This window comes from Ochlerotatus camptorhynchus, unplaced genomic scaffold (genome assembly GCF_037179485.1).
Source record: "Ochlerotatus camptorhynchus isolate MF236.1 unplaced genomic scaffold, CSIRO-AGI_Acam_v1.1 ptg000577l, whole genome shotgun sequence".
NCBI lineage: Eukaryota > Metazoa > Arthropoda > Insecta > Diptera > Culicidae > Ochlerotatus > Ochlerotatus camptorhynchus.
The window spans coordinates 2746238-2771965 of record NW_027041058.1 but is presented as its reverse complement, the minus strand read 5'-3'; the positions used below and the strand labels follow the sequence as shown (position 1 = coordinate 2771965).

The following is a 25728-nucleotide window of genomic DNA, read 5'->3' as shown; positions in this document are numbered from 1 at the left end:
AAGAAAATCCGAAAATTTGAAAACCCAAAATATATTATATTAATAATATTAGAAAAACCATTAAATCTGAAAATCTAAAATGCTGAAAATAAGAAAAACAGGAAAAAGGAAAATCAGAAAACCATGAAATCAAAAAAATCAGTTAATCAAAAATCAGGACATCACAGGTTAATGACATCATGATAAAAAATCAGAAAATCATAAAAATAGACCATCAGAAACTCAGAAAATCATAGAATCGGCTAATCAGAAGGTTAGATAAACAGAAAATCAGATATTCATAACATCAGAATACCAGAACATCGGAAAATCAAAAAATACCAAAAATCTGCAAATAAGGAAATCAGAAAGTTTAGAAAATGAGGTTTTATGTGCTTTGATTTAAAAAACAGGAAATTAGAAAATCATTTAAGAAATAGTGAGAAATCAGAAAATATAAAAATTGAAAATCGGGAAATCAGAAAATCAGAAGATTAGAAAATTAGAACACAAGGAAGTCAGGAATTTAGAAAATCAGAAAAGCAGAGAAGCAAAACATCAGAAAATCAGAAAATCTGAAAAAATCAGAAAATCAGAACGAATCCTAAAATTAGAAAGATTAAGGAAATCAGAAAGAAGCAAAAAATCAACAAGAATAAAAAAAATCAAATAAATCAAAAAATCTGATTATTACAATATCAGAAAATCAGAAAACGAGATATTTGAAAATCAGAAATTCAAAAAATAAGAAAATCGGACAATCGGAAAATCGGAAAATAAGAAAATAAAACAAAACAACAAACAAATTTTTTGAATCAGAAAATCAGAAAATAAGAAAATCAGACAATCCGAGCAGGAAATCATAAAATCATAAAATAGTGAATTTAAGAAAATCAAAAGATCGCAAATCAGCAAGAAATGAGGAAATCAGAAAGTTAGAGAATCAAAAAAATCAAAAAATCAGAAATTCTGGAAATCAGAAAATGGGAAAATCAGAAAATCAGCAAATCAAAAACTCACAAAAACATTAAATCAGGCAATTTGAAAAGCAGAAAATCAAAAACATAGAAAATCATGAAATCAGGAAATCAGCAGATTAGATAAACAGAAAAGCAAATATCCATAAAATCAGAATGCCAGAAAATCGGAAAATCAAAAAATTCAAATTAGGAAATCATTAAGTTTAGAAAATGAGTTTTGATATGATTTGATTTTAAAATCAGGAAATTTGGAAATCAGATAAGAAAGGATCAGAAAATCAGAAAATATAAAAATAAGAAAATCTGAAAATCAGAAAATCAGAAAACAAAGAAGTAAGGAGATCAGAAAATTAGAAAATCAGGATCGCGAAACATCAGAAAATCAGAAAATTATTAGAAAATCAGGAAATCAAACCTATTTAGAAAGTCTGAAAAAAAATCAGATAATCAGAAAGAATCCTAAAATCAGAATAAAATAAGGAAATAAGAAAAAAGCAGAAAATCAGCAAGTAGAAGAAAATCCGAAAATTAGAAAACCCAAAATATATAATATTAATAATATTAGAAAAACCGATAAATCGGAAAATCTAAAATGCTGAAAATAAGAAAAACAGGAAAAAGGAAAATCAGAAAAACAGAAAACCAAAAAAATCAGAGAATCAGAAAATCAGAAAAACATTAAATCAAAAAATCAGTTAATCAAAAATCAGGACATCAGAGGTTAATGAAATCAGATAATCAGTAAAGCAGAAAGTCAGAAAATCAGAAAATTAGATAATCAGAAAATAAGAAAATCAGAAAATCACAAAGATTCAGAAAATCTGCAAAATTCAGAAAACGAGAAAGAATCCAAAAAGCAAAAAGATCAATAAAATAAAAAAAAAAACAGAAAATCAGCATGAATTAGAAAATCAGAATATAATAAATAGAATAAAAAAAATGGAATATTAGAAAATCCGGAAAATCGGAAAAGCCGAGAATCATAAAATCAGAAAAACGGAAAATCAAATAAATCAGTAAATAAAAAATTACGACATCAGAGAATTAAAAAATTAAGAAATCAAATAGTCAGTTCATCATAAATAAAAATTTTAAAATCATAAATTCATAAAATCCAAAAGAAGGACAAAATCAAACCATTGCAAAAAAAATCAGTTGTCGCCGCGAAAGTAATCAATCTTCTGCTCACCTCGTTACAAAACATCCAACAAAAGCCGCATCACTTACCAAGTTGCAAACGTTGGATCTAGATCCGACACTACTCGTATTATGTACAAAATGCAAGTTAGTAACTTAAACAGTAAATTAGCAATTCGTATCCTTAAACCTGTTGGTAGAAGCGTGAAAAAGAAAGGCAAAGAAGTCATCAAATGGAACCGTGTAAAAATTATGAGAATTGATGACATTTCTGAATTGCAACCCCATTCAATGTAGGAACAGCTTTAAGCTCCCAGTGGATCCCGTCCCCGTACTGTTGCTTTTGTACCAACGGGTCACGATACTCAAACGATGTTGAATGGAAAATTGAACCGAACAAGCAATCGCCTTCAAACGGCCGATTATCACGCAACGAACGTGAGGATATTTCTGACGATTCGTGGAAAAAGGGGCTTGTGGATGGGAGTCCTTTTATGTTTTCGTTTCAAACAACAACAACTGCGTTGTGTTGGTTGTTTTCCAAATTGCATTCCCGTTGGGCTCTGCATGTCACTTTGCTTGTAGCCGGTAACGTTTGAAGTCTGTAATTTCGTATGATTACTAGGTGTAAGGGGATGGCATTTGACATTGAAGTTAAGTATTGATGATGGTGACCCAAATATAAGTCAATTGTCAGTCGATTTTATAGGGGTGTAAAAATAGGAAGAGTTCTATTTTTAAATCGGAAATTGAAGGACGTTCCTAACAACTGAAAGGGGTAGTTCAGAAATGGTCATTTTCAAAAGGAGTGAACTAGAAGCATACTTACTTGATCTTTGATTCTTTATAAAATATAGTTGCAGTCTTTCTTTGAATGTATTTTCATTTACATAATATTCTACCCGTACTCTGGAAAGAGAAAGAAAGGACGAGTTCCAAAATTAGTCATCAATCAGCTTTTACGTGATCAAAAAGGGTTCTTTAATGGTTTTAAGGTGGTTTTATCGCGCATTCGCCTAGATTTAGGTAAATTTCAAGCAAATAAAAACGGATTCTTTTCAAAGGGGGCACAAAGAAGGAAGCTCGGCTAAAGCAAATCCCTATCCCATTCCGTTCCAGAGAATGTGGGTTAAGTGAGATCGGAAGTGGATTTGTACATGCTATCCGGTTGCACCATGGCGATGCAGTCTTGCTAAGGGAAGTGGCGCATTTTTATTCTCGTTTTCTCAATTCCAACCAGTAGCGGCAGCGCGGTGGGATTATGTAAATGTTGCACTTCATTTTCCATTGTGCTCGTTTTGTATTTGTATTGTTGGAACCGTATCGTTTCATTCGACTGAAGTAAACTGATTAACCGGAGAGTTTTACGCCGGTCGGTAGCAGCCTTTTCAATATTCATCAACTCGAACGGAAACGGGTGGTGGCCTTTTTCGACTTTGTTCATAAACAAATACCGAAAGAAAATGGAGATGGGTTTTCCGGTCGAATCGATAAAGTTACTTTTATTACGAGTACCGAGGTGGTCGAGAAATTTTTCTGTTTATTGCGATGGTGTTTACTTGGACTACGGCAGTCAACAAACGGGTTTCGGTTGACTGCACTGACCGGGGTGTTTTTTTTATGTCAAAAATATATGTCGGAGAAGTGCGTAAAAAAGTTTGTTTATGAAGTAATCATCGTCGAATCTGGTGTGAAGATGAGGAAAACAGTGCGTTCTTTCTTGGTCGCGTGTGCTGAAGGTTGCTTGGTCAATGGCATTGGAAGTTTATGGTATTTGAATTAATAATAAAATATGTTTCGTTGGTTCATATGGATCATTGAACGGTTATTCATATCATTTCATGAATTTGGAAATATCCCTATTTGGGATGGGTGGGTTATGGTGAATCTCAAAAGAAGCCTTGTCTTGAAGCATAAAGACAGCCTGGGATAGGAGAAATTGTCCAGCATTTTTGCTGAGCAAGTTACACAAATTCGTAGGCGGCACAAGTCCTTGACCATTGCTTGAGAGTATTGCCACCTCCGTCCGTTACCATATTTACCGAGATGTGGGATTGATCTCGCCCTCTTAGATGGAAGTAGCATTATCTCCAACAATCGAAAACTGTCCTGGCCACGTCCTTACATCTGCTGGGGATGGGAAGGATTGTTATGTTGACACTTACTTAAGACACTTGCAGAGAACTCTACGACCTCTCCTCTCATAAGTGTCACAAGAGTTTGGAGGTTTGTTAGTGGGGATGGTAAAGCCACAGTATACGTTCGGTAAACGTTGCTGACAGCGGGGATATAAGAAGGCATAGAGAAAAAAAAAATGCAAGGAAGGGGATTGAACTCCCAACCTTTTACTCAGTAAGCAGAAACGGTTACCACTAAGCCACTGAGCCCGTCTTTGATAACGCCGTTTCAAAATGACCGAATATTAGTTCACACCATAACAAACAATTATGCAAAATTACATGCAAATCGGAGAAGGTCGCATCATATCGATCCGTCGTTTGGCGTGGAGCTGAACAAACGGAACAGTTTTGAAAATGATTTTCCACACTGACTGTGTTTTGCGCTCTCATGCTCAATTTATGTCCAACAGCAAAGTTGCATACATTCAGGCGCAGAGCGGTGGTGAGTAATTAAATGATTTTAACGGAACGATAACGGATATTTGTGTGAGTACACGGGTAAGTGTCTATTGTTTTCCTTTATCTACCCCAAGTGCACCAACCGATACGATGAAAGTCAAGCAATCTCAATACGACATAATAGTCGAAGAAACAGTATTTAAAGTGTAATGAGAAAAAAGGCGCTACAAAGAATCCCGTTAATACCTCATTTTGAATCAGAAAGCCATTAGAAACTTGATCTGGGTCTAGATCAATGATGCTAGCAAGCAGTTCTAAAATTTAAGCCCATTTGATACAACCTCCATACACACTAGTCCTTCTAAGTTTATATTGGGATTGCTAATCAGAGAAATCTTCTTCTTCATCGCATTTCAAACATATTGCTTATCGCATATTAGCTTATTGTGTGCTCTCAACTTAGCGTTCTAAATGCACTTCTACAGTTATTAATTGAGAGCTTTCGATGCCAATACCAATGAATGAATTTGTACATTGTGTGGCAAGCACAATGATACTCTATGCCCAGGGAAGTCGTCAAAATTTCCAACCCGAAAGATGTCCTTGACCAGACCGGGAATCAAACCCACCGCCTCCGGCTTGGTAATACCATGCCTTTACTGACCAGATATTTAGATTAGATATTGATTGTTTTAGAAGTCAATGACTTTAGTTTTGCAAAAAAATTAATATTAAAAAAAATCAAGAACTCCATGATTGTAAAAAAATGTTGGTCCCTCGACTCCGTTTCGCTCCAAAAGATATTGAGGCGACCAAATAAATACAATGGAAAAAAAAATACCAACTCGACATTGATCTAATCACAAACAGTAGTCTCCTTCTGGAACAACCTTCACAACCATCACCAAGCCTACTTGGTCTAATTTTTTTTCCCTGCACATTCAAAGCGTATTTCTTTCTTTTCACATTACTGACGTACATCCTTCAAAAAGCAGCATTCTCTTTCAACAGCAAAAAAACGAAACCAAGCATGGAAAATGAATTTCAATTTTGTGGCTCCTCTGATTTTGCTCATCGTTCCAAGCAAATCGACCCAAGTGAATGGCATAGAACCGGGTAGCAAATAGGATTCTCCCCCCTGGATAGTAAATTGGATAAATTACGACTGAGCTTATCATGCACGGTGGAGCAGAGTGGGAAAACTGTTGCGCTTTAAAACAGATCCTCCGAAAGCCGGTTTTTTCCACCCCTCTCATTCTCAACCGAACGACACGTGAATGGGATTTGTCCGAGGATATGTCAGAGTGAACACCTGCTGATGGGAAAGAGATTTACGTTTATTAGCTCTTTGATGGAAGGATTTTGTCGAAGTTGCTTGCGAAAAAAATCCTGGAATTGTGAACGGCGTGGAAAATTCTACCCGGAAAGATGATTTGTTATTCGAGACACTGACAGCAGCCAGGCAGGACGGCAGGACAGATGGATAGACAGATCCCTAACAAACGAGTCGGAAAAACGTGGTTGAGGGGGTTTAGGGGGAGGGGGGTGATAGAGAAACAGAAACAGATACGGTAGCCCATTTCGGACGTGAGTGACACCAGCTCGGCTGTGACAGGCATCCAGGAGGTTCAAGAATGTTCGTTCAATTTTCTTCCATGATGGCAGCGCGTACTTTAATCAGTTGAATGTATGCATTCTTCGTCCGAAAGAATTTGATCTTCGTTTAAGTAAAGGGAAATCAATCTGTCCAAAGTCACCACGATTCTAAACCGGACAGCCACAGAACAATCTCGAATGACAAAGCTTGATTCCAATCAGTAGAAATCGCTGTCGCCCCACCAACCCCAGCCAGCCGCCTTCGACCGGTTCCAATCTGCATTTCAATCCCACTTCTCAATTAACATTTAGATCAAAGTATACACAGTGAATGGGCTGCTGTTGCACTCAAAGCTAGCTAGGATCGAGCGATGCGATAGTAGGAACAATTGAGAAAAGGAAGAAGGACAAAGTAATCCGCTTCATCTCTCCGCCCCCGCCCCCCATCCAAGTTCTAGCGCCACGTTGGTCGAGATGCAAATTCATGGCATAATCATAAATGAAATTTATTATTCATTCCACTATATCAGTCGGTTGACTTGAGGGTAGCTGGACATACGGAACAGCTTTGAAAATGATTTTCCACGCTGTGACTGTGTTCTGTGCTCTCATGCTGAATTCATGTCCAACAGCAAAGGTTGCATACATTCAGGCGTAGAGCACCACCACCAGAGAGAGAGGTGGTGAGTAATTAATTGTTTTTAATTTTCAATAACGATAGCGGAAATTTATGTGAGCACACGGGAAAGCGAACACGGACGATTAGACCAACTCAAATTTGAGTTTCGTTCACTCAAATTCGCAAAAACCAAGGTTACGCATGGACTCGATTTTTTTTAAATTCGAGTATAAGCCTAGACTGAGTAAAATTTTCACCCATTTCCCTCATATTTGAGCAGATTTAGATTTACAATCACTTCTACTTAGTTGTATGAGAAATAAAAAAATAAAAAAAATTGCAGGTGCTCACCGCTGAGTAATTGCAGTTTTTATAAATTCTCACTACCTCTTAGCAGAAGTGAATCTCCCGTACCCATGTACATTTTTGCGATTTTGAGTGAACAACCGCTCAATCTTGAGTCAATCTCATCGGCCGTGTATAGAGTGTCCCTTTATCCTCCCGAAGGGCACCAACGGATCCAATGAAGGTCAAGCAATCTCAACTTTAGGTCCGTTTTTTTTTACGGCCAATGCATCCCGTCCGAACGGAACCCTGCGGAAAACTATAGCCCAAACATGAAACGTGTTCTTGCCGCTCGCTTTGTACATAGTGTGGCGTGGTGAAAACTTTCCAGCAGAACTAGGCACTATGAGAAGGTCGTCCGTGGAGAACTGGGCACAGTGCCCAGTCATCCGGTGGCCAGCCTGCAGTCAGTGGGGTGATAAATTAAATATGCGAATGTGTTTGCACTCTGTTTGGCACGGTCGATGACTACGGCGATGATGGCAAGGCGTGGCAAGCTGTTTTCCCCATGGGTGAGCTTTGACCTGTACGCTGCTGCTGCTGACTGAGTGGTTGTTTGAGGCAGAAGAATCGCTGGCTTTGCAGTTTATTTCTATGATGGTCTTGTGTTAATGCCTAATCAGAATTTATCCAACTTAATTCAAAATTTAAACGATTGAAGTGATTGTCAAAGGAAAATTGGGTTAGACGACTTTTCAGAAACAGACCCTCATATGTATACACACGAGCAGCCGCATAAACTCTCCCAACTTGCTATTTCGTGCATGGAGTCAAGCGTTCCAAGCATCCAGTCTTCAGATACCCTGATGCTCCAGCAGCAACTAAAGTTTATGAGCACAAATCATTTATTTAGAGTATTTTTTATATTTTTTTTTTGCGAGTATAAGAACCTCCAACTGACTTGAAACTTGACTCTTATTTGCTACAGTCAGATATTAGATGTAAGGCAAAATCCATCAAGATCAAGCAATTTTCCAGAAGTTCTCGGAATTTTTCGTGAATTTCTCTGGACTTTCTCGAAGTTCTGTGGACTTCGTCGAGATTCTTTTGATTTCCTTGAAGTTCGCTATGCTTTTCTGAAGTTCTCAGAACTTCTAAAAGTTCGTAAAATTTTCCTGAAATTAATGGAACTGCTTTTAAGTTTTCGAAACTATCCGGATGCTCACGAAAGTTCCCTTAACATATTTAGAGTTTCCTGAGCTTCTATGGACTTCCTAATGCTCCCACAATTTTCCTGGAATTGTAGAATGTTCCTGAAGTTTAAACAATTTCTCAGAAGTTCTCGGAACTTCTTCAACGTTTCTGTATTTCCCTGAAGCTAATGGAACTGTCCTAAGATTATTGATCTTCCCTGAAGTTCTCGAATCTTCCTTAGAATTTTTAAATTCTTCTGAAGCTCTTGGTATTGCCCAGAGCTTAATAGATCAGTCCTAATAATCCCTAAGCTTCATTGATAACCTGCGACGTTCGGTGGTGATATGAAAGATTTCATGAAGACTACTTGAAGATTTGGAAGCATTTCAAAATTTCCCGATATTTTCATGCATTAAGGCGATTCCTTGTAGAGTCCACAAATGGCCGCCACGTAGGCTATACATGCACTTCCACCTCGAATTTTAAATTACACAAACCTCGGAAATCAGTGATTCATTTCATTTGAAATTACTACTTCATGTATACTACAATGCAGCAAACGTGGAGTAACAATTTGAACGTTGCACGTGTCGTTGAACCTGATATTTGTGCACTTAAAGTTTCAAAGCGGTTCCAAGAATAAGGAGGTCACAGCGAATCACCTTAATGAAACTGCAATCATCTTCCCTGCACTTCCCCATCTATAGAAACTGACCTGAGGCTTACTCAACTTCTTTTAAAATGTTGAAATTCATGGAACTGCCCATTCCCCTAAAGGCTAGACTTTTATTATGTTTAACGAGTTTTTCTGATGGGAGATGAACCAGCCTGCGGCTGAAAATCTCGATAATAAAGAAAAAATGGTTTTCTGATGTTATTCGCATTGCCCGAAAGATCTCTGAACTTCCTTAAAGTTCTCTAGACTTTCCATAAGTGTTGAAATATTTTATAAAAGTTCCCACTATTCTTCTGAGGTCAATTGAATTGTCATGAAGTTCCTAGATATTCCTCGAAGTTCCCTTAATTTTCTTGAAATTTTGAAAACTTTGTTGAAGCTCCCCGAATTCCCCGATCTTCTATAGACTTCCCTGCAGCTTCCGGTGGTTCCCTGAAGTTCCATAAATTTACTAATGATCCGAAAATTTTCCAGATATTCATGTAACCTCCCTGAAGTTTTTGCAGCACTGCTGAAGTTCCTAGAATATTCCATAATTCCTCAGAACTTTATTAAAGTTTATTTTCCAATTGACCTGAAGTTCATGGGACTACTCTGAAGTTCTCTGATCATCCTCGAAGTATTCGGAGCTTCCCTGAATATAATAAAACTACAAAACAATTTTTTTTTTGATCTCACTCTACACTTTCTTTCGAAGATTTCAGAACTTCTTAAAAATTCTCGCAATTATCTTGAAATTAATGAAACTGCCTCTGATGTCGCTGAAGTCCCTGCATTATTTTTGACGTAGGACTACGTCTTTGATTTCTATATGGGGGTACACTTTGTGAAAACCGAAAATGGAACATGTAACAAATTAAGAAAGATTTTGAACGTTAATAACTCAGCTGCCCCTGGTCCAATTTCAATAATTCTATCACCAATCGATCAGAAATATGGCTACGTATCGATAACAATTCTTTTGAATGTTGATTTTCAACAAGAAACTATTGAAAAACTGGTAAATGTCCAGCATTGTCCAAAAGCGTCGAATTAACTAACAGATCCACCAATTACCTACATGCATATGCTGCTTCCCTAGCACAGTCATCAGAGAGTAGTTAGTAGACGAAACAAGTCGAAGTGGCATTCGCCTCCGATCCTCGGGTGCGTGCGAATAGGGAGGATGGAATTGCGTAATATTTTGCGCTCTCATCGCCATATTCAGAACCAAACGCAAATTCTTCGATATAACTACCATCCGTCGTCTGGCTCGCCGTGGCGGTGTCTGACGTATCTCCGGTCTGATTTACGACGTGTGCTGAAGGTGTTCCTGAAAATTGAGATCCGTGATGCTGTCAGCTAACACACGCCAAGCGTAAGCGGCCATGGATGTCATCTACGTTTTGAATTTACAGAGACGCACTCTGTTTGGTTTCGGAGGTTAAATCATCACCAACTTTGGCAACAAAACGGCTCTTTTCAGGGCCACCAAGCTTATTACAGTAAAGAGTAGGAATAGAATTCATCTGCCTGTTTGTCCATTTTCAGAACCAACGATCACACAAAATGCTCATGTAATCAAACTGCAAGCAGGGGTACACATTATTTTGATCAACCTTGATCAACTTTGAATCGCCACGGCCGGATATTTTCGATGGAAGAAGCAACAATCTAGCATCTAATTCGACGAAGGCGGCAGAAAACATTTGTGAAGCCGAGTTATTTACAAAAGAGAGTGTCGATGAAGAGAATTTGTTTTCCGTACTGATTTGTTTTCCGTACTGAGCTCCAATGCTACCGACGCCAGGGAGGCAGCTCCCACACCTGGACCCTACCAATCGACCCATCAACTCATGAACCGGGGACCAACGGCTTTACTTCACGAAGGAAGGCGTGATCAGAGATGTTATGCCTTAGAACATGCCAGTGGCACCGACTGAGATTGGACCCAGGCCTGCTGGGGTGAGAGGTAATCACGCTAACCACCGGCGCCGATATCTTTCAAGGTGATATCACGGCGAACGAGAACGATCCAAGTTTGAGTTTAGTTATCTCAGAAATAAGAAATAAAGTGCAGGATCTCAGCGATGAGTAAATTTGCCTCATGATTTCCCAGGAATTTCCAGGGAAAAATTCCCGAATTTGAGAAAAGTAAAGATTGGATTCACTCAGTCTATTGGTACTACTCCGAGACTGAATAAAATGTTCGTCAATTTCCTCATTTTCTGGCAGATTTTTTAGGTTTTTCACAGGAAACCATGAGACAAATTTACTCATCGCTGAGTTCCTGCACTTTTGGCGATTATGAGTGAACTAAACTAAAATTTGGGTTGTTCTCATTCGCCGTGTATGCAAAAGGAAAGGAGCCAGTGTCGCTGCTTGATAGCAAACTACTCATAATGGGAGGAGTATTTGTAGCTTTTATACCACTTGATTGCACATCATTCTGCTTTAACCTGAAAAGATATAAAAAAGCCCTGCTGTATGGCATTAGCTCATTTTCGCTTCGACGGCGTGGTGAACAGCAATAGCAGCAGTAGGAAGGTGGTGGCTAGTCCACTCCTTCACACCTAACAAGCAACAATTGACTGGTCGTGGCAAAGGAGAAAAAGGTCTGGTAAAGGAGGCACCAAGCGTCATCGCAAAGTTCTTCGAGATAACCGCCATAGGTCGTCTGGCTCGCCGTGGTGGTGTCTACTGAAGGTGTTCCTGGAAAATGAGGTCCGTGATGCTGTCACCTACACTAAACACGCCAAGCGTAAGTGGCCATGGATGTCCTCTTCAATAAAACGGCCCTTTTCAGGGTCATCAGCTTACATCAGTAAAGAGTTTGAATAGAATTTATCTGAAGAACCACAACTCCCCAACGACCACACAAAATGCTCTCCAAAGTTGTAATCTTGTAACCAAACTTGGAAGCAGGGGTGCAAGTGATTTTGATTGATTCTCTTAATCAACTTTCTCTTTGAAAAAGATTACTACAAATTTGGTACGCCTACAATTCAAAAACGGAAAGAGTTGAGATAATAGATAATTGATCAATTAAAAGAACTAAATGCTCTTCACATTTATTCCGTCCACTAGCGGTCCTACGTCAAGCTTCCATTCGTGCCCCTAGGCACAGACCCTTCTAATTTTTAAGTTCTCGAATCTGTCATTTAGAACAAGGAAATGTTCCGATATTTTCCTTTTGTTCATGTAACTTTCCTAAGGTTTCCAAAATGTACATGAGCATCTCGGAAATTTGCTAAAGTTTTCCGTTAAATTAAATGAAGCTTCACTGATAACCATTGATGCTCTAAGGTTCGCAAATCTGTCCTGATATTCTCGGAGCTTCCCTGAAGTTCTCTCAAATCTACTTAAGCTATTGGTTCATCTTCCTCTGGGGTTTTTACGCTTCTGTAGCTAGCGTTATGCAGGCTCTCACTTTGTTTCCAGATGCACTTCCACAGATATTAATTGGGAATATTCTATGCCAGCCAATACATGAATTTGCATACTGTGTGGCAAACACAATGATACTCTATGCCCAGGGAAGTCAAGAACATTTTCAACCCGAAATATTTCCTCGATCAGACCGAGAATCGAACCCACCGCCTCCAGCTTGCCATTATTGACTAAGCTATTTGAAGCCCCAGAAATTCTTGGTACTGTCCTGAAATAAATTAAAATGTTCTGAAATCCTTTAAAAATCCCTGAATTCCTCTGGACTACTGTAAAGTTTTCGTAGTCATTCTGATATTTTTTAATCTATTTAGAGTATCTAACTAAGTAACTAATTTCTTTATGAAACAGACCATATAAAAAATGCCATTGCCTCGCAAAACGCTCCTATGCTAAATTTGAGCTCAATAGATATTTTTCAGATGAAAAATGTTCAAACTTTGACCGCCTTGCGGCAACTCTAAATCATAACCGAATGAGGCCACATTTTGCATAGGGTCTGTTTTTTGAGGCAATGAACATTTTGTGTATAGGACGTTTAAAAAATTCGATGGAATCTTTTTTCCCTAAGATGTAATTGGCATCCTAATCTAGACTTCCCTGAACCTTCCTGAAATTTCCGGAACTTCTTTCTAAATGTTACAGAAGTTCATGGAACTGTATTGAATGTATCTGAACTTACCCTTACAGATCTTTTAAGTTATCAGAAAGTATGAACTTTCCTAATGTTTCTGGATCACTGGAAATCCCTTTAGGTTTCAAGACCTACACACTTAGAAATAACTATTTTAACACGTGACGTAATTAGTCTTTGACGTAAATCATGGAACGTAAACAAACATGTCATGTAAATTAAGTGTCCTAAAACTAAACCATAAGCAACTCGACGAAAAGTGTGTTTGATTAAATTGATTTTCTCGTCTTTTTCAACGGATTCTTACGTCAAAAGGCCGCGGTATCAGGGCACCGAAATTTACATGACTTTTTCGTAGTGTGTAGCTTCTCTCTACTTGGAACTTATTTAAACTTTCACAAAATTTTCTCAAGATTTCTCATCTCCGAAGTTCTCCTGATTTCCCTGAAGTTCTTTGGTTATCTCTGAAGTTCTCAGAAATTTTTAGACAATCCTGCAGTTTTCCTGAAGCTAATGGAACCGCCCTAGAACTCTTGATGCTTCCCTGAAGTTCTCAACATTTTCCAAAAGTTTTCGAAACTAAGGTAAATAAGTTTTCGCAGCTTGTTTATGAAACTTCTGTGAAATTGTCGTCATTTTTTGTCATTCCTCAGAACGTTACACCTAAAAAGGTGTAAAACCTTTCACCGGAATAATGTTAAAAATCAATTTAATCGGCCATTGCATCTATTGGATACACATTTTTGGCGTAGAACTGCGTCTTTTTCGACTATACTGGGGTGCTAATAAAAAAATGCGTGGTGAAATAGTGTTAGGTTTTGAACGCTTGTAACTTTGTCATTTATTGATGAAATTAAAGTCCAAATACGCCAATCGATAGGACATTACTTTACAAATCTGTTTAATTAAATACTTTTTCCAATTTTCCATAAAAAAAAAAACTTTTGAAAAATGTACAAATGATAATTTTATCACTGTTTTAATTAAATAAACGGTTTCCCCGAACCCAGTCGTCACAGCTTTCGTGCCTCTGCTCATCACATTCTCTGGTTGACCGTCAAGCAGTTCAGTTCGGTTTTAGCTCGTGCTCTCGAGTTGTTCGGAAAGTTCGTTGCGATAGTATAGCGTTCTCTCTTTCGTGGTGTTTGTCTGTGTGTGTGTGTGCTCCAAAATGGGAAAGCATCGCTCGCGAAGCCCGGTGAAGGAACTTTGGGTGTACCTACATCCAACAGGCTAGCTGTTCTTCCCATCTATGGGAAAACTCAGCCAGCTGTGACTGAAAAGCGCAGCAAGAAGAGGAAGAAGAATCGGGGCCAGTCCGATGGCACGATTGGTCGCGACGATGTCACTGCGACGAACGGCGAGATTTCGGTGACACTGCCGAAACCGAAAATGCTGCCGAAATGAGCGCGGCAAAAGTGAAGCTACCTCCGTTGGTAGTGAAAAATGCCCATCTTAACGAGCTCATCGCGGATCTGGCGTCACTGGGCGTCAAAGCCGAATTCAAGTTGGGCAGAGTCGGCTCCAAGGTGGTGCTCCGTACGAAAGCGGAGTATGACTTGGTCGTCGCCCACCTCAGGACTTCCAAGATGGAATTTTTCACCCACGACATTCCCGGTGAGAAACCGTTCAAAGTCGCCGATTGAGCCGAAGTTTATCGAAGCTGAAATCAGGGACCGGTACAAGCTGGCCCCAAGTGCCGTCTATCGGATGACAAGAAGAGACGAGAATGTGAAGGCGTATCCGGATAGCCTTTTCCTGGTACACTTCCAGAAGGGAACGGTGACACTCAACGCGCTGAAAGCCATTCGCTCCATTAATCCATCATCATACGCTGGGAGCCATATCGCGGCGGCCATCGCGATGTGACTCAGTGCCTGCGGTGTCTGAACTTTGGACACGGCACCCGAAACTGCAACATTAAGCCACGCTGCGGCAATTGTGCCAAATGTGCCAACGTGGTGCTCTCCAAGCATCCGACAAGCAGTGCCCTAAACGCGAGGATTTCAACCGCATCCGAAAACAGGCGTCCACCAACAATCAACCAGGACGAATGAAGGATAAGGTCCCAGCTTTCAGGGGGGAGGACTTTCCACCTCTTCACGGACAAGCGAATTCGCGGGTGCGATCCGCTCCCCCTCAAGAAACGTCTGGATCTGCTGGACAAAGCTCTCCATCCCCCCTGGATTCTCAGCGGATGAACTGATGGAAATTTTCGTCAACATGACCGGTGTTCTACGTAAGTGCCGCAATAAGCCCGAACATATCCAAGTGCTCGGTAAGTTCATCATCCACCGCTAACAATCGCTACCTGGGACGCTTGATCTGCAAGAGGAAAATAGATTGAGCTTGCCAAATTCCTCCGCAAGACCCAGCTAAAGTCCGGCGACAGCTTCTGGTTGCCTGACCACAACATTATCCGGCTTGATCGCACCAACGCCAGGGGGTGATGTAGCAGTCATCGTCAGGAAGAAAATAAAAGTCTACACCGTGTCCCACATCCGCACTTCTATCATCGAAGCCATTAGTGTGGAGGTGGAATCACCAACTGGAAACGTCAGGTTTATCGCTGTTTACTGCCCTGGGCAGTGTGCCGCCAACAACGGATTTGCAAGCAAATTCAAGACCTACCTGACCGCCATCACTCGTACTAGCCGACCAGCCATGAAGCTTGGCGGAACTACCAGCGTAACCGGAACGGATGTCTTTTGTTCGACCACGCACAACATGGACTGTACACTGTGCAGTTTCCGGACGAACCAACTATCATCTCTCCGGCGGGAAATCCCTCCACCCTGGCCTTTTTCCCGTCAAACATCGGACTATCCAAGCCGGAGGCGCACAACGATCTCAGCTCCGACCACGAACCGGTGGTGGCTGAAATCGGTGTCAATGTGGTTCCTGCAGAAGCTGGCTGTCTAAAGACTACCACCATGTCAACTCGGTGCAGTACGGACGAATGGCGGACAGCAACATCGAAGAAAATCCACCGCTCGATAAGTTGCTTTGAGGGGTAAGTTTGTTGCTATTGATTCCCACACCCAATTACTGATTCGCTTGAGAAATGTTCGTAGACGCCAGTTTCAGACGACTGGAGATCTGAAACGTGAAATGGCCGATTTGAACAGGCAGATTGCTTCCTGAACAGACTCACTCCGTAAAGAAAGTTTCGAGCGTGTTGTCCAGAATCTGGACGACCGCTCTAGACCATTCTGGAAGGTAGCCAAAGGCCTTGAGAACTCATCCCAAACCCGTTCCACCACTCAGAGACGAATATGATAACGATCGGCTTTTAATCACCCCACAGGAGCAAGCAAATGCGATCGGCGAGCATGTCGCATCATCGCATTTGCTTGGCTCGACTATCCAAAGTCCACTCGAAGGTTAGATTGCGCAATGCGTTCAAAACCTAGATGCCGTTGGTCATATTTCGTCGAATAGATGTGATTGGATTTGTCGCTTTATATGGTTATCATATATATCACATTTTACCATACCATACTCAGGAATATCCGGGACCGGTTCTAAGGTGGCCATATGGCTCTATGCTTGTCGTTATTAGTTACATTGGTCATATTTCGTCGAGTAGATATGATTGGATATGTCGTTTGACATGGTTATAATAGGAGTTATCAAATTTGACCATGTGGAGCCATAATCCGAAACAGCCGGAACCGATTATACAGTGACCATATGGCACTGCGGTTGTCGTTTTGCATGCCATTGATCATATTTCTTCGAGTAGATGTGATTTGATATGTTACTTAATATGGTTTTGAGAGATATGAAATTCGACCATGTAGAACCATGATCCGGAATATCTAGAACTGGCTCCGTGGTTGTTGTTTTGAGTGTCATTGTTCATATTTCATCAAGTAGATGTGATTATGTCGCTTGATATGGCTATGATAGATAATGAATTTGACCATAGGGAACCATAATCCGGAACAGTCGGAACTGATTACAAGGTATGCAAGGGGTCTTATGATTGTTCTCTATCATTTGGGAAGATCCACGAAAAAATCAATATGTTGTCGCAATCATAGGTAAGATATATGATAAAGATTGGAAAAAACACCCCCGTGCCAACACATCTTTTTAAATATAACAAAGAGGGAGGGGTTAAACCTATACAGGAACCTTTCACCGGAATTATGTTAAAAAATAAAATTAAATCCGCCACTACATCTTTGGGAAACAAATTTTTGAAAATAAAAGATTTTCAAGGGCTTTTACGCAATTTGAACACTATGGGCATTTTACCACCATTTCCTCTACTTCTAAACCAGCTGCACAAAGGTCATTCAATCAGTTGTATAGTTTTACTTTATACGGTTTATACTGAATCTGCAATCAAATTAATATTCATGGATGCAATATTGTAGTTGTTTTATGCAAATATATCAATATGGACACTCCCACACCTGGACCCTACTTAATGACCCATCAACTCATGAACTGGGTACCAACGGCTTTACCTCCCTTCCGAAGGAAGACGTGATTAGAGATTTTAATGGCTGACTAAAAGTAAATTGGTACGCCTCTCGCGCACCGCTAGCACGCCTCTAGTGTTGGGAATCGAAAATCTTTGACAGTGGTTTGTTTACACTTTAACTTGTGCAAGTTTGATAAAAGTAGTCGATCGCGTTCAGAAATAACGTCAAATGGAACTCGAAAGAAGAAAAAATATTGCACACAAACACCTGGAAAATCCGGAGTGGTCCTGTTCCAAGCTGGTTGAAGATGCCGAAAACAACAGTTTGTCGAGTGCTCAAAACCTACAAGGAGTGTGGAAAAGAAAAAGCGCTCCTTAGAAAAAAAAAACTGGAACCAGGGATCGTCAGCTGCGCAGCATGGTGTTGAGGTGCGTTAAAGTCAACCCCGGTCTTTCGATCCGAGATGTGACCAGAAGATACAACGCTAACTTTCAAACGGTGCGGAACATCATTGCCAGGGAAGGATACAAGTCGTACAAAGCCAGTAAACATCCGAACCGGCACATGAAGCAGAATTCTGTGGCCAAAAAGCGTGCAATGCTCTTGTACGACCGTGTTTTGACGGCTGCACTTTGATCGATGCCGAAACATACGTCAAACTCGATTTTAAGCAGCTTCCCGGTCAAAAGTTTTACATCGCGACTGGACGTCGGGATGTGCCGGGAAGATTCAAGTTGGTATTTGCCGGCAAGTTCGCGAAGAAGACCATGATTTGGCAAGCGATTTGCAGTTGTGGCTCCTCTACGATGACATCCCAAGTTTCGAAGAATGCCTGAAAAAGCATGTATTGCCGTTCATCCGCAAGCATAGGGGCAAAGTGTTCTGGAGTGGTATGCTGCCAACAATATCGATTTTGTCCCCAAGCTGAGAGCTGAATGCTCCGAATTGTCCGGAATTTCGACCAATCAAAAAAGCGACTTCGACGAAGCGGTGGTGCAGTCTATGTCAATGTGTCCGTTTCCACTATGCGGGCGCTGATGTGCTCCATTAAGAGGAAGGTTCGAGATTTCATTCGAACTGGAGAAATGTAACCATCTAATCAGAATTAAGGCACAGGATTTAGATTCAGAATGTACTCACGCGATGACTGGCATGCAGCAATCTTCACCTTCATGTCACCCTTTCATGTTGACGATTGTGCCATGGTTGTACTATTTCCCCCTTTGGGAGCTACCCATCCGATTCGGTAATTGCTGCTCACGTCCATTTGTCACGTTGGCGTTCTTCCAATAGGGGGCACCTAGGTCTCCGTCCGCAACAAATGGAAGCTGTCAAAGACTCGTCTCCACGCACCACCATGATGAGTGTGCATGAAGCCAAATCGTGCCAAGAATGTGTATGTTTTTAGTAGTATGGGAGATCGGGGTAAAATGGGCATTGCGATTATTTTTAAAATATGCTGACCGATGAAAGGGAGACAATAATATGAATTGTTATTTTTAAGTTAAGTTTTTTTTACGTATCGTTCGTGATCATTCGGGCATAGTTGAAATTTTACGATATTCATGAGTAATAGAGGAAATGGCTCTAATGTTGGCCTATGGATCTAAGATTGGGCCCATCGCTAAAATCTGCTAATTATCAATTTTATTTAGATGAACGAGTCATTGGACGGTAGTAATGGATAATTTTGGTCGCTATTTCTATGTAGGGGAAATGGATGTAATGTCGGTCTAAATGCTCCTAATTTGGGCCCATACATAAATTAAGCAATCGACTAAATTTCCAATAGCGACCAAAAATATCCATTGGTACTGTCTCAATGACGCGTTCAATTGATAAATAGCAGATTTTTAGCGATGGGTCCAATAAATAAAGCTTAGATCCATAGGCCAACATTAGAGCCATTTCCTCTAGATAATAAGATACCCAGCATCAGTGCTGCAAAATCTCGACAATACACGGCGATATTCAAAATTCTGTTTTAACGCTATTTCAAAACTACCCAAATTTGGGTAGAATCCACCCAGATCGGTCAAAACTGAACCTTCACAAAAATGGGTAACCTGTGTTGGGAGTGACAAGTTGACATATGAACAACGTCGATTGGATTCATGTCGATGTTCTTCATTTGCCAACTTGTCACTTCCAACATAGTTCACCCATTTTTTTGTAGGTTCAGTTTTGACCAATCTGGGTGGATTGTACCAAAATTTGGGCAGTTTTGAAATAGCATGTTGGTCACTCATTTGAGCTAACATTCATCGTCAAGGCAAACCATGTCAATTCTCAAGTAGCACAAATTGTAACGAAATTAAATGACTTGAGCAAAACAATTACGTGGAACCGTTAAAGTGCAGAAGCATCTACGTTCTGAACTGCTTGGGTAACAATAATGTGACTCAGAATAAACGAAATTACACTTTTTGTTACCTTTGACGAAAAAATGAATGAGATTTCGACAAAGGTTTTTTTAGGTTCAAGTCTATCAGTGACTATGTGATGACAATGACAAATTTCAGCACTACCCAGCATACACTTAGTTTCACCCTAAACAACATCAATCTCCTTAGGGTGCCCATTTAACCCCCACCACCCCTATATGACCTAAGGGAAATCTTGCATCACCGTCGGACCGGAAGCTCTACCCGATGGCATTGTTTATGATCGGTCCATTAAGTTTGAAGCTTTAGGATTGTTGTTGATCTGCGTGAAAAACCAAACACAACCGAGCCAGAAAGTGATTTCATGCGACTCTGGGGAAATTCTCCAGGCAATTGCAGTCTTTTGATTGCGCGAAACAACTCAATGCTCACACACGACTTGCTCTCACCCCCTCGGGAGGAAAAGCTCTGGCGAAAAGTTTTCAAATTAGTCCTTAGGAGCGCTAGGTATAGGGACACGAACGACGCAGTGCAGAATTTTGCTTTGCTGTGTTTGAGAGAATGTCTCAGCAGCGGTTGGGGGCTTAGCCATATGTTTACTTGGGAGGTGGGTTGAAAATGAGAACGTATGGAGACACACAATGAGAAGATTTTCTTGTTCTTTTCAAAGTCTGAACCACACCACATCGGTGGGGACGCTGACGGGAGGGCGGAGGTTATTTCGTGGTTTATATTTATTTTTTCCTCGACGCGAAAGGTTTTTCCTTATTTTTCGGGGGAAAAGTTTCGGCTCGAGCTTGGTTGCTGCTGGAGGAGGAAAACAAGCAGAACACAAAAGACGTCACCCCGTACGTCACCCCAGATTGCTGAATTCGGAGGTTGGAAAAAAAAACCGGAAGGAGCATTTCAGGGAGGAGGTGGTTGTGCCAATTTGTCAGTTTGAGTATATGTTTAAACAAGAACGAGGAGGGTTAAATTGATATTGATATGTTTCGCATGGGAGCGGGGATTTATGATGGAATTACGCACACACAAACGTTGAAGGGGTATTATTGCGAGACAACCTGTTTGCGAGACGAAAGTTCAACGAGGCACTGAATAAATTATCCTAGCTAATATAATAGCTAGCTTGTGTTGATAAGGTGCACACTTTTGCTCGTTTTCACCTGAGTTGAGGTTGACTTGAGTTTAGTTTTCCTTTGAAGTTCAACAAAAAAAAGGTGTTGATAAAAATTTGTGACTTGAAACGTTTGAGAAAATGTTCGAAAATGCACAGAAAACGAAATTTAGCTTTTCATTGAAAAATATTCAAAAAATTTGAGCACTGTATATTTTTTCTTGAGTAGGAATTTTTTTCCTGCAACGTTGTATCAGACGTCATTTCGATTGGAAATGACGTTTTATTTGTTTATTTGTTATGTTTGCATCAACAGACTAGAAATAGTCTCAATGATGTGTTGTAAAAAAGTACAGATTATACAGACTACATATTCTCAGTTACAAACGAAAATAGCAAGGAAAGCATTGTCAAGTTACTAAAAATGTATAAGTCTAAAATTTTACACTTAGCTGTTGGGCGTCAAGCGCCTTCGGTCAGCAAAAAAGGCAGAGAATCTTCGGCGTGTCAAGTGGAAATCGAACATCGACGCTACTCGGTTGAACACTCGCTGCAAGCCGTAAATAGCGCTCCCTAAGCTAATTTTATTCAAATAAATCATGGCTAACTTAGACCTATATTATTTCTACCCTACAGCTCTTCACGTTGCTAAATGCACCGCTTCACTTCTCCTCAACGTCGAAGAACTTCAGACCGATCATGGTACGGAACTTCTCCAGCTTAACTCTCGCCAAAGGCTTTGTGAGTATGTCTGCGACCATTGATTCCGTTGGACAATACCTGACTTCCATCACGCCAGTCGACATCAGCTCTCGCACAAAGTTGAAAAGTGTATTAATGTGTTTGGTTCGTCGGCTCCCTCCTTCGGAGGACAGCATGGCGATGCAGCTCTGGTTGCCCATCGACGACCTCGCCTATGTCTTCCATTAGCATCAACAGCCAGAGTAGCTCCTGACTAGACTCGGATAGCGCAACGTACTCAGCTTCTGTAAACGACATTGCTGTTTCCTAGCGGCCCAGCTGATTGGACCACCTCCGAGCTTAAAAACGAACCCGGAATTTGATTTTCGATCCGATTTGTCACCAGCAAAGTCTGCATCCACAAATCCTTCGAGACCGCCGGTTCCGCCAAGCTCAAGCTTCAAGTCAGCTGTTGCGTTGAGGTACCATAAAGTCCTCTTCGCCAAGGACGAATCCGCTTCGGTAGGATGGCTCACCTTTCGTCCCAGAATAGACGCAGCAATCGCAATATCGGATCTGGTGCACACCGCAACGTATAGCAAAGCACCGACCAGACACTCCTCCTCCTTTTGCTTCACGTTTGGATACCCAGGATTCATGGGTATTTTCGATGGCTTCGCTTGGCCTATGTCAAACCTTTCTGCAATCTTCCGGATGTAAGCTGATTGGTTCAACAAGAAACACGTTTGCTCCACCTGTATGCCGAGGTAGTTGGTGACATCCCCCAGGCACGTGAGCCTGAATCGTTTCGACAGGTAGAAGTAAATCCTCTCATATTCGTTGTTGTCGAGACTCACAACCAGGGTTCTGCATTTTCGAAACAAAGAAAAGAAAATGATTTCTCCGCAGAATCGCGTCATCTCGAGGAATATCATTTTCGTGTAAGTCATCGTGTTTCTTGTTATCGAGTCACGATGAACATTTCTATTTTCAAACATGACTGGACTATCACTTGTTTCGTTCGTCAAGTGCTTCAGTTCATTTCATTTGAAGCAAAGACTTGTTTCAATTGACGCAATGAATTACTCGAAAACTGCTTCCTTCGTTTTTCTCCACTTTCACTTCAATTCGGGGCTCATTCGACTTATCACGACCTGACGACACAGCCATCAAATCCGCACAATATCGGTTGCCGATAGGGATGGCAGTCTCATATGGAGCTGGTAGTAAATCAGGTAAAACTGAAGGGGGAAAAATCATTTTTATTTAATTGTAGCTTGTTTAACAATAATTTCCGGGAAAAAACTGAACGACAAAGTCCCTGATTCATTTTTTTTTAGGTTGTCGTTCTCTTTTTTGACCTGAATATGCACCGAAAGCGAATTATTACCACTTCTCTCAATTTCTATATGGGAATTTTTATCACTTCCTACCAGCGGAACAGCGCCATCTCTGTGGAAAATGGTTGTACAAAATGATTAATTGGCGTTGTCCTACAAAAGGTTCAAAACCTGGTAGAGTTGCGAAAAGTTGCAACTAAATCATACATGGTCTTGTAAAGGACATTTTTACCAACAATTCTATGAAAAGTTTGGGTGAAACTCGATGGAACTTTTTTTGAATCGTTAATCAAAGTTTGAATAGTGTTTTTAAGAAGATCAAATTCTACACAAGCTATTTGTTCCCGTTTATCCGAACTGAGACCAAAATTAATCCAATGAGTAATTGAAACACACTCTACTGACTTTGACTGTTATTGCCAATTTTACTGGAATTGATTTTACGCAGTAGAAAACTTTTCCAAGCATGTTGAAAAACAGTGAAATTTCTAGACGATATTCGGGTTTATTTTCCTCTCTGAACACTGACAGTTCACATGGCTGTAATATGTAGTAGTTGTGATCAGGCATGGAAAATCATTTGCATTCATTTCGTGCATTCATTTACATTAATTTGCCCCTAACTGTTTTCATCAACAGAACTCTGCAAAATGATGTATGGAGCTTTTGTAGGTTTTGTTATTAACTCCAACTTTTGTCAACAACTTAAGTCCGTTTCAATTATGCATGACGAACCAGAGCGAATAGAAGCCACTACATACTGTTTTTCAGTGAATGTATTTTACATTTACTGAGAAATAGTATCAAGTTCTGCCCGCTCTAATTCGTGATGTATAAGAGATACAGATTTGAGTTATGAGCAAAAGTTGTAGCTAATAACAAAACCTACTAAAACTCTAAACACCATTTTGCGAAATTCTGTTGATGAATAAAGTTAGAGGCAAATGAATGTAAATGAATGCATCAAATAAATGTAAATAATTTTCCATGCCTGATTGTGATGCTTTCTAAAGCTAACCAATACTTGTTTACATTTACACTTCTCAATAGTTAGTTTACCCAAATGAAACGAAGTGAAAATCGATTTTTGTCTATGGGCCAACGACACGTCGTTGCACAGATTCAATTCGATCGGTCCTATTAATTTAGTTCGGGCTGCAGACTGCAGAGCAGTATTCCAACGTAGATCGTACGAGAGAGCAGTAGAACGATTTCAAGCAGTAAATGTCTGTAAAGTTCTTAGTGAGTATGTCAGATTGAACCCAGGCCTGCTGGGGTGAGAGGTAATCACGCTTACCACTACACCAGTGGCGCCGCTAAGAGAAAGTAATGATTGTACACTTAGCTGGGGTGACCACCAGTTGGTTTAGACAACACCAGTCAGCAAAGATATCAATCTGATTTTGGAAAGAACGGCAGTCGGCGAGTGAGAAATACCAATAATGGTCCCAAATGGCTACCCTGAGGTATACCGGACTTTGCGCAGAAGCTTGCTGAGCGACAAGTACCCAAAGTAACTGTCAGTTGGCGCTCCGCTTCCACCGATCCCTAGCCTATCAAGCGATCGCAATTTCGTGGTTCAGCTTATCGAAGATCTGAGTAAGTAACGTCCGTTTGGGTCCAAGCAATCAAATTGTCTGTGATGTAAGACGTTAGACACAGCAGGTTCGCAGTTGTGGAATGCCCATTTATGAATTCGTGTTGATCTATACTTAGATATTGCTTGCAATGCGCAATAAGGGACTCTATGACGACGTGATAAGGACTATAACTATAACTATAACGACGTGATTCCCCGGTAGTTGTTTACTACGTCGCGTTTGCTTCTCTTTTTATTTTATTTTCCTTTGATTTTGTTTCCGTCGATTTTGTTTTACGTGCTGTGCACCAATGCTACCGACGCCAGGGAGGCAGCTCAAAAACCTGGACCCTACCTATCGACCCATCAACTCATGAACCGGGGACCAACGGCTTTACTTCCCATCCGAAGGAATGTGTAATCAGAGATGTTATGCCCCAGAACATCCCGGCTGCACCGACTGAGATTGAACCTAGGCCTGCTGGGATGAGAGGCAATCACGCTTACCACTACACCACCGGCGCCGCTGCTTCCTTTTATATGAACAGGAAACATATCCGCATTCTTCCAGCAAGAAAGATGCCGCTGGAATATGCGGCGTAGTGGATCTAAATGACAGTTGATGTTTTTGTTAAAGAATAATCGACAGAACACCATCGGTTATAACTTTACTGAAGTCTTAAGTTTAGATGCTGCTCTAAAAATCGTATCTGTAGTGGCGTCAACAACGCTGAGCGTTGGGTTGACCAATGGAACATTACATGCCACGGAAGTAATGAGATTAGCGGAGAGTTGCTCGTCTTCAAACACATTAGCAAATTTGGCTGAGAACAGGTTGCAAATGCCTTATTGATTTCCAGCAGTTACACCATTAAAAATTATGGAAGAGGGTAAGTTGACTTCCCTGCGTTGCTCATTTACGAAGTTCTAGAATGATTTCGGGTGTGATTTTAGCCGCCGTTGAATCCTCCTTTGATAGCATTGAAAACAGAGACAACTTAAGCTCTGAACCAATTGGCAGATTTTTTTTTACTTTTGGTTAAAATTTGACGGGCTACAAAATGGTGAGTGACAATCTGAAAGGAG

At 40.5% G+C, this 25728-nt stretch overlaps 1 protein-coding gene across 1 annotated transcript in view; it reads right to left on the bottom strand.

Annotated features, from left to right (window-relative positions):
• Positions 1-25728, bottom strand: part of SLO2 (slowpoke 2) — a 566463-nt gene that overhangs the window by 145550 nt on the left and 395185 nt on the right. The window contains exons 2-3 of the mRNA XM_065236869.1: positions 2926-3005; positions 2187-2286 (exon numbers count right to left, since the gene is read on the bottom strand). Of these exons, the coding sequence (XP_065092941.1) occupies positions 2187-2286; positions 2926-3005 (180 nt within the window). The remainder of the gene's footprint in view (positions 1-2186; positions 2287-2925; positions 3006-25728) is intronic.